This window comes from Penaeus vannamei, chromosome 22 (genome assembly GCF_042767895.1).
Source record: "Penaeus vannamei isolate JL-2024 chromosome 22, ASM4276789v1, whole genome shotgun sequence".
Taxonomy (NCBI): Eukaryota; Metazoa; Arthropoda; class Malacostraca; order Decapoda; family Penaeidae; genus Penaeus; species Penaeus vannamei.
In genome coordinates this window covers 30,006,210-30,016,209 of record NC_091570.1, presented here as the reverse complement: position 1 = coordinate 30,016,209, position 10,000 = coordinate 30,006,210, and the positions used below count along the sequence as shown (strand labels likewise).

The 10,000-nt window shown below is 36.2% G+C and overlaps 4 protein-coding genes across 4 annotated transcripts in view; 3 read left to right on the top strand and 1 right to left on the bottom strand.

Moving 5' to 3' along the window:
- LOC113815670 (aspartate, glycine, lysine and serine-rich protein-like) overlaps positions 1 to 766 on the top strand; it is a 916-nt gene extending 150 nt beyond the window's left edge. Inside the window, exon 2 of the mRNA XM_027367697.2 lies at positions 1 to 766. This exon is cut by the window's left edge and continues 20 nt beyond it. Within this exon, the coding sequence (XP_027223498.2) occupies positions 1 to 766 (766 nt within the window).
- LOC113816743 (uncharacterized) overlaps positions 1 to 10,000 on the bottom strand; it is a 162,201-nt gene that overhangs the window by 111,045 nt on the left and 41,156 nt on the right. The gene's annotated exons all lie outside the window — the stretch shown is intronic.
- LOC113815669 (aspartate, glycine, lysine and serine-rich protein-like) lies at positions 3,632 to 4,561 on the top strand. The gene is made up of 2 exons (XM_027367696.2): positions 3,632 to 3,643; positions 3,764 to 4,561. The coding sequence occupies exons 1-2, from the start codon at positions 3,632 to 3,634 to the stop codon at positions 4,559 to 4,561; spliced, it is 810 nt and encodes a 269-aa protein (XP_027223497.2).
- On the top strand, positions 6,479 to 7,350 carry LOC113815668 (uncharacterized). The gene is made up of 2 exons (XM_027367695.2): positions 6,479 to 6,490; positions 6,580 to 7,350. Exons 1-2 carry the CDS (start codon positions 6,479 to 6,481, stop codon positions 7,348 to 7,350), a joined length of 783 nt encoding a protein of 260 aa, XP_027223496.2.

Genomic DNA, 10,000 nt, shown 5'->3' with positions numbered 1-10,000 from the left:
CGCATCCGCCGCCCCACAGGGTTACAACCTACCCACTCCTTCTGGCCCATCATTTAACGCCGGGGGTTGTGGCAGTGGACAAGTGCAACACGTGGATGGCAGCTGCGTCACACCTCAAGTGAACAACCGTGTGTTCTTGTATGATGTTCCCGCAAATCAGGCTTCTTCCGGTCAAGCACCATACATTCCCAAACCTAAACTGGAGCGAAATATTGTTTTCGTGAGACTTCCTGATGGTGCTCAAGGACCAGAACCAATCGTGGTTCCTCCTCCCAGGCAGCAACACGTCTTGTTCGTGCTTAACAAGCAGTCGGAACAAGGTCAACAAGTGATTGAGGTACCAGCACCACCACCAGCCAATCCCGAAGTGTTCTTCGTGAACTATGCAGAAGGAGAGAACCCAACTCTTCCTGGTGGAGTAGACCTCCAAACGGCGCTTGGTGCTGCTTCTCAGGGTAGCGGTCAAGTTGTGGGAGGTGGTGGCGGTGGAGGAATTGGAGGTGGCTTTGGAGGCGGCATCGGAGGTGGAAGCGGAGGTGGTTTTGGAGGCGGATTCGGAGGTGGCTTTGGAGGCGGAAGTGGAGGTGGCTTTGGAGGCGGAAGTGGAGGTGGCTTTGGAGGCGGAAGTGGAGGTGGCTTTGGAGGAGGAAGTGGAGGTGGCTTTGGAGGCGGAAGTGGAGGTGGCTTTGGAGGAGGAAGTGGAGGTGGCATTGGCGGTGGAAGCTATAGTCCACCTGCACCTTCCACGCTTTACAGTGGACCATAAATATGTTACTAGCTGTGGCTTATGCTTCAAAGTCACCCGGCTTATAATGTTATCTGTTTTCTACAATTACATAAATATGAATGTTATAAGAAGATTCTTTATCCCTCTGATTTTCCAATCGTTCATACATGAATTTGTTTCAAGTACACGTTTAAAAGGGGAAGAAACATGGTAAAATAATAGCAAATAAAATGTTAATGGCTACCTCTCATAATACAAAATTAGTAAACAAGGAAATAGTTCATTCATAAGGCCTATTATGTTTCATATCTATTCAAGAAATATCAACTCATAGACTTATAACCACTTTTATTTTCCAAAGATCTTATACTAAATGTAGGAACCTCACAAAATAAGTAAAATGAGATTTTGTATACGAATTGCATGCTGATATATATAATAACTATATAGCCGTGCTTTATTTGTATATCCTGTAAATCTAATTCATTATGACCATCATCACAATAATTGAATTCATTCATCGTTATCATTATTACTTATTTCTGTACGCTTTCTCAAAACGCAGAGCAACTCTTTAGTCTGGTACAAGACTCATATATCGAGTTATTTCACTTGTGGGTTTTCTTCCTTTTGTAAGCAAATGCAGTACCACTGACTCTATACTGCCCTGGATACAATAAATTTTCATAGCAGTATTTTTATTGATTTGCTGTACATAAGATTTGTAAATCACCACTCAGCGTATATTTCTCTCCTTGAGAATGCCTTACTAAGCTGTGTCACAGCATAATCGACAGGTCGCCCTCATGTATTCTTCTTTGCTAGGCCAAGACGACGTTATTCTCATGACGGAATGAACGGGAAACCAATCACAAACAATGTGATCAGCATATTAGCTGCTCATGTTGTGTACCATGTCTGCAACCATAATGCAAATCATTCTCATGCTTTTAATGGATAGGAAGTTGTAAGACGTTCCATGAAGAGGCAGTCACGGTCAGGAAACCAGTTGCAAAGTAGGTAAATGGAGCGTCTACCGCTCTTAAACTAGTACAGGTAACATTTCATATACACAGTTACAATGCACATTATTTCAAACCTTTCGGGGGTTGGGAGCTGCAAGAGAGACTTCGCATGCGTTGTTTTAGTGGTTCGTTGAATATTATGCAGAAATCCTGCCATGTCTTGCACAATTATTAGCTTCCCGCGTGTTTCTTCTGTACAGTCATATATTCACTTATATATTTAGCATATATCATAATATATCTCAACCATAATGTATTTGCCTGCATACCGAATGTCATCATGATGATCTTGTTACATGTAGGGGAAGAAGAACTGCAACTAGCTAGTCATTTTAGAACTCTGTTTTATCAATGATCTTTCCAATTCAATAACTCAATATCATAACCTTTTGAAAATGTATATATGTTAGACAATATTCAAAGTATTCAGTAAATATCAAACCAGGTTGTGTAGTTCCTGGAGGTGAGGGTCACCTTCGTTCAACATATAAATAATATAAGTTTTTCACTTATTCATTTGTCAATGTGTGTGTGTGTGTGTGTGTGTGTGTGTGTGTGTGTGTGTGTGTGTGTGTGTGTGTGTGTGTGTGTGTGTGTGTGTGTTTCAGTGTGTGTATATGTGTATGTATATAAATATATATATATATATATATATATATATATATATATATATATATATATATATATATATATGTATATTATATACATACATACATAGATACATATTTATATATGCATATATATACATACATATATATATATATATATATATATATATATATATATATATATATATATATATATATATATATATATATATATATATATGTATATATGTGTGTGTGTGTGTGTGTGTGTGTTTGTATATATATATATATATATATATATATATATATATATATAAATATATATGTATGTATATATATATATATATATATGTTTGTATATATATATATATATATATATATATATATATATATATATATATATATATATATATGTATATCTATGTATATATATATATATATATATATGTGTGTATATATATATATATGTAGTTTTATATATACATATATGTATATATACCTATATACACTTATATATGTATAGAAATAAATAGATGGATAAAGATAGATAGATACATTTATGTATATATATACATATATATAAATACTACATTATATATATGTGTGTGCGTGTGAGTATATGTATATATATATATATATATATATATATATATATATATATATATATATATATATATATATATATATATGTATGTATGTATGTATATATATATATATATATATATATATATATATATATAGAATATATATATATATATATATATATATATATATATATATATATATATATATATATATATATATATATATATATACATTTTATCCATATTAAAGTAAGTGTGAGTATGTATGTGTATGCGTGTGTTTGTGCGTTGGTGTGTGTATGTGTGTGTGTGTCTATGTATGTCTATATTTCTATATATATATATATATATATATATATATATATATATATATATATATATATATATATATATATATATATATGAATATAAACATATTATATATTAATATAGTTCCATATATTTCTAAGTAAATATATATATATATATATATATATATATATATATATATATATATATGTATATATATATATATTCCACATATAATTAAGTATATGTTTTACATCAATATTCGTGAGAGGCATCTGGTAAAGTGCGAGCACTTCTGCATTCATGTTAGAATTCCAACAATGATTTGTGCATTACAGGAGAAAGGAAAGACATTGTGTAGGAGCAATTCTAGTCCGTATATATAAGGCGTCACATGATCGGTAGTCACAGACTACAAGCATGAAGCTCCTGGTTAGTTATGCAAACCTCTTTCTCTTCCGATTTTTTACTTTATATGATTTTATTTTATTATTATTATTTTTTTTTTAGTATATAATTGAAAAATATATAACAAACCTTTTTTTCTCGAAGATTTTTGCACTGGTGGCTGCCGCATCCGCTGCCCCACAGGGATACAACCTACCAACGCCCTCCGGCCCATCCTTTAACGCCGGCGGTTGTGGCGGTGGACAAGTGCAACACGTGGATGGCAGCTGCGTCACACCTCAAGTGAACAGTCGTGTGTTCTTGTATGACGTGCCGCCAAATCAGGCATCTTCCAGTCGGCCAGCGTACGTTCCCAAACCTAAACTGGAACGGAATATTGTTTTCGTGAGACTTCCTGATGGTGCTCAAGGACCAGAACCCATCGTGGTTCCTCCTCCCAGGCAGCAACATGTCTTATTCGTCCTTAACAAGCAGTCGGAACAAGGTCAACAGGTGATCGAGGTGCCAGCGCCACCGCCTTCGGATCCCGAAGTATTCTTTGTGAACTACGCTGAAGGAGAGAACCCAACTCTTCCTGGTGGAGTAGACCTCCAAACGGCGCTTGGTGCTGCCTCTCAAGGTGGCGGTCAAGTTGTGGGAGGTGGTGGTGGTATCGGAGGCGGAATCGGAGGTGGAATCGGAGGAGGTATTGGAGGAGGTATTGGTGGTGGTATTGGAGGCGGAATCGGAGGCGGAATCGGAGGTGGCATTGGAGGCGGAATCGGAGGTGGTATTGGAGGCGGAATCGGAGGTGGCATCGGTGGTGGTATTGGAGGCGGAATCGGAGGTGGTATTGGAGGCGGGATCGGAGGTGGCATCGGTGGTGGTATTGGAGGTGGAAGTGGCATCGGCGGTGGAAGCTATAGTCCTCCTGCGCCTTCTACACTTTACAGTGGACCATAAAGGATACACTAAATGAGCATTTATTGTTTTTATGTTTCTATTATTTATAAATACAATAGTGTATATATACAGACTTCTCATTACCCATATATTATCTTTCAACCAAGATACATATGCAATGATTGAAAGTAGAATCAGAAACAGGATAAGGAAGACACAATAAATGATATGAATTTTAGTATCTGTATCAGCATTCATTTACACTAACGCTAAAAAAGAAAATATTTAGAATATATTACTATATTTATATCAATGCCTTTTCATGTAATTATGCATATAACAGTCAAATCGAATTACGTTTAAAATTATTACGAAAAGAACACTGCATAAACAGAATTCCAAGACAATCACACACAGTAAAGATGATCTGGGATCCTTTTACGGCTACTTCATGTCCTAATGTTTTGTTTCTGGATATTTATAATCACACATTGTACCTTCCGCCTGTATACATTTCTATACTAGTTAGGACATTATGTAGAGCAACGGCTAGAAGTGCCTTCATTTTCTTGTTGCAAGACGAAGCATGATAGGATGTCCTATGAAAAAAAAATCATGGCAAGAGAACCAGTCGCCCGCCAGGTGATCGACGCATTCACCATTCAAAAACTGGTTCATGCGCAATACACAGTGCAGACCACATTATCCAGATTGAGAGAAACACTGTAAGAGAGATTTCGCAGAGGCTGGGTTAGAGATTTGATCATGATGTACTGAGGATAAGTATGAAAATGCCTTCAAACCAGAGGGACCAAGCAATAATCAACAATGAGTCTTTTTTCTCTCACAGGAATTCAGGAGCGCGAATATACTTATAGAAGAAATTAACATAATTCTATCATATGCTAAAATAAATTAATAATAATAATAATTAAAATTAAATAAAAAATCTGCCTTTGAAAAAGACCTTTTGAGACATTCGCGTCTTTCAAAGTTTAGACTTGGTGCCTTGCTTGAGCTAGTTCTATTCATCCAATGTGCCACAGGATAGAAACGTCTGTCTCAAAGGATCTACAAAAAATTGGCAGAAATATTTTTCATAAATAAACAAAAACAACAGACCCATTCGACTGATTGCTTATTCTAAAAAATAATGGAAAAATATTCCAATGAGATAAATCATTTGCTCCCATATAAGCCTTTAATTTCTCAGAAGAATGCTGTAACTAGTTTACACAGTGGAAATAGGTCACCAGAGAATTTCTATTTGTAATGAATGACTGATTATCTAAAATTATCTGCCGCATGTAACCTGTCAGATGTATCCGTTTTGTGATATTGTTAATATGATTGATTTTTAACTTGCTGCCACACCTATGACGTCTCTACAATAGTTTGGGTGCAATTAAATCACTTTCAAATCGCTAATTCCTTTTCTTTAACACGTGAATCATGCGTATGTGTATGCATATGTATGTATGTATGTGTGCGTGTCCGTATGCGCGCGCATGCGTATATGGGTGTGCATGTGTATTTTGAACTTGCATGCTCAATGTATATATGTTTATATATATACATATGTGTATGTGTGGATACACACATGTACATACACACACAAATATATGTGTATTTATATATATATATATATATATATATATATATATATATATATATATATATATATATATATATATATATATATATATATATATATATATATATATATATATATATATATATATATTGCTTATCTATTTAAATATATGTATTTACTTATTTACACAAAAAATACATGCATGTAAAAATGTGAACATACATTTTTGCAGCAAAACCTATGAGAAATATAATTTCTTTATTCGTGTATTGGTTTCAACAATGATTTGTGCATTAAAGGTGAAAGGAAAGACATCGCCTAGAAGCGATACCAGTCAGTATATATATATGGCGTCACTTCTTCGGAAGTCATACACAACCAACATGAAGCTCCTGGTGAGTAATACAGTCTCATGTTGTTATGAAGTATGTTCTCTCATACATTTTTTTTCTGTATATATTAAGATACTTTTTTTTTCTCGAAGGTCTTGGCACTGGTAGCTACCGCATCCGCTGCCCCACAGGGGTACAATCTACCAACGCCCTCCGGGCCATCCTTTAACGCCGGCGGTTGTGGCGGTGGACAAGTACGACACGTGGATGGCAGCTGCGTCACACCTCAAGTGAACAGTCGTGTGTTCTTGTATGACGTGCCGCCAAATCAGGCATCTTCCAGTCGGCCAGCGTACGTTCCCAAACCTAAACTGGAACGGAATATTGTTTTCGTGAGACTTCCTGATGGTGCTCAAGGACCAGAACCCATCGTGGTTCCTCCTCCCAGGCAGCAACACGTCTTATTCGTCCTTAACAAGCAGTCGGAACAAGGTCAACAGGTGATCGAGGTGCCAGCGCCACCGCCTTCGGATCCCGAAGTGTTCTTCGTGAACTACGCTGAAGGAGAGAACCCAACTCTTCCTGGTGGAGTAGACCTCCAAACGGCGCTTGGTGCTGCCTCTCAAGGTGGCGGTCAAGTTGTGGGTGGTGGCAGTGGAGGCTCTGGTGGTGGTTTTGGGGGTGGTATTGGAGGTGGATTTGGAGGGGGTATCGGAGGTGGTATTGGAGGCGGATTCGGAGGTGGTATTGGAGGCGGAATCGGAGGTGGTATTGGAGGCGGTATCGGAGGTGGCTTTGGAGGCGGAAGTGCAGGTGGCTTTGGAGGCGGAAGTGGAGGTGGCTTGGGTGGCGGAAGTGGAGGTGGTATCGGCGGTGGAAGTTATAGTCCTCCTGCGCCTTCCACACTTTATAGTGGACCATAAAAATATGTTACCATTTCCGGTTTATGTTTGAGCATTAAATTGTTTAATGTTTACATTATTTTAAATACAATGATATCTGTCATTTGAAGACTTTTTATTACCATTTAATCTTTTTTTACAAATTCCTGAACTTAATGAATGGATATAAGAAGCAGAAACCAAATAAATATGACAGGTAATGCAATAGTATTAGTCTCTGTAAATGAAATGCATGTTAGTGGTGCATTTGTCGTTAGTAACAATAACTGTGTTTATACTAACGACAGGAAAATATCTTAATGCCGATTTCCTTTACATAAGTGTCCTTTTCAATAAATGTATATAGCAGTCAGGTCGATTTTCATTATTATCATTACAATTTTCACATCATATCCTTTGTCTGCATTTAGAAAACAATGCTTTTTTCTTCTTTCTTTTCTTTTCTCTTCTTTCATTCCTTTCTTAAACCATCATTCGACGCAACTTGACCTCATGAAGCTTAACCCTCGTTTGGTGTAGACAGATTCAAAGTTACGCTTTTCTCTAGGAATTTATTCAAATACTGCAGTGCTTACAATTCATATATACAATGCCAAAACAAATGCACACGTGTAAAACTGGTCAGTGATCCTTTTTACTGGTACTTCTCATGTTAAAGTCGCATTTCCAGATAACCGTAGTCACACAGCATTTTTGAACTGTAGACATTTCTATGCTAGTTGAGACATTATCATGACCAACGGCTTACAATGACTATGTTTTCTTGAAAATGAGTCAAGAAGAAGCAAGTCTCATGATGAGATGTTTGATAAAGAAGCAGTCATGGACAAGAAACCTGTGGCAAAACTGGTGAATAACTCATTCACCATTCATAAACTGGTTCAAGTTATATATCATGCACAATATGTAGTCATCCATTTCGACACCGGATGGCTACCCCTATATTGGAGGGTTATCACAGACTATATAGGACTCGAGAGTCATTTGATATCTTTCTCATGAACATGCGAGATCTAATAGAAAACACTTTTGTTGTCATTTACCCTAGAACTCGATCTCGAGTGAATGTAAAGCCACAAGAAGAGACGAAACTAATTGCGGATCCTAAAAAGTAGAGCAAATTTGTTCCCATGAAATAAACCCTTTGCTCCCTTATTAGTCTTTAGTTTCATAGAAAAATACTGTAATTATTTTACACAGTAAGAATACATAACTAGACAAAAAGTATCTGTAATGAATGATTGATTGGATATCAAAAATTATCTGCCGCGTCTAACCAGTCACGTGTATTCGTTTGGTAATATTGTTGATATGATCGATGCAGATTTTAATTTACTTGCTCCTATTCATACCACGTCAAATGACTCAGGTTTTACAATTGCATTGCCACTTTTATATTACATCTGCATTAGAGCAACTTATGTGCACTTAAAATCCTTTTCTTTGACATTTCAATATATAATTCTTATACATCTTTGAAAAATCACGTGTGAGTGTATGTATATATGCGGTTATGTATGCACGCGCGCGCACGCATGTGTGTGCTCACATATGCACATGAACAGAAAAAACAAGCACACATATATGTGCGTATACACACAGGTACAAATATATATATATATATATATATATATATATATATATATATATATATATATATATTTGTGTGTGTGTGTGTGTGTAGGTAGGAGGGTGGGTGAGTGTGTTTGGTAGATATAAGTATATACATGTGTGTGTGTGTGTGTGTGTGTGTGTGTGTGTGTGAGTGTGTGCTTTGGAGGCGGGAGTGGAGGTGGCTTTGGAGGCGGAAGTGGAGGTGGCTTTGGAGGCGGAAGTGGAGGAGGTATCGGCGGTGGGAGTTATAGTCCTCCTGCGCCTTCCACACTTTATAGTGGACCATAAAAATATGTTACCATTTCCGGTTTATGTTTGAGCATTAACTAGTTTCATGTTTATATTATTTTAAATACAATTATATCTGTCATTTGAAGACTTCTCATTACCTATTTATTACCATTGAATCTTATTTACAAATTCCTGAACTTCATGAATGGATATAAGAAACAGAAACTAAATAAATATGACAGGCAATGTAATAGTATTAGTCTCTGTAAATGAAATGCATGTTAGTGGTGCATTTGTCGTTAGTAACAATAACTGTGTTTATACTAACGACAGGAAAATATCTTAATGCCGATTTCCTTTACATAAGTGTCCTTTTCAATAAGTGTATATAGCAGTCAGGTCGATTTCCATTATTATCATTACAATTTTCACATCATATCCTTTGTCTGCATTAAGAAAACAATGTTTTTTTTCTCTTCTTCTTTCTATCTTTTCTTCTCTCTTCTTTCAGTCTTTTCTTAAACCATCATTCCACGCAACTTGACCTCATGAAGGTGTAGGCAGATTCAAAGTTACGCTTTTCTCTAGGAATTTATTCAAATACTGCAGAGCTTACAATTCATATATACAATGCCAAAACAAATGCACACGTGTAAAACTGGTCAGTGATCCTTTTTACTGGTACTTCTCATTTTAAAGTCGCATTTTCAGATAACCGTAGTCACACAGCATTTTTTAACTGTACACATTTCTATGTTAGTTGAGACATTATCTTGACCAACGGCTTACAATGCCTATGTTTTCTTGAAAATGAGTCAAGAAGCAA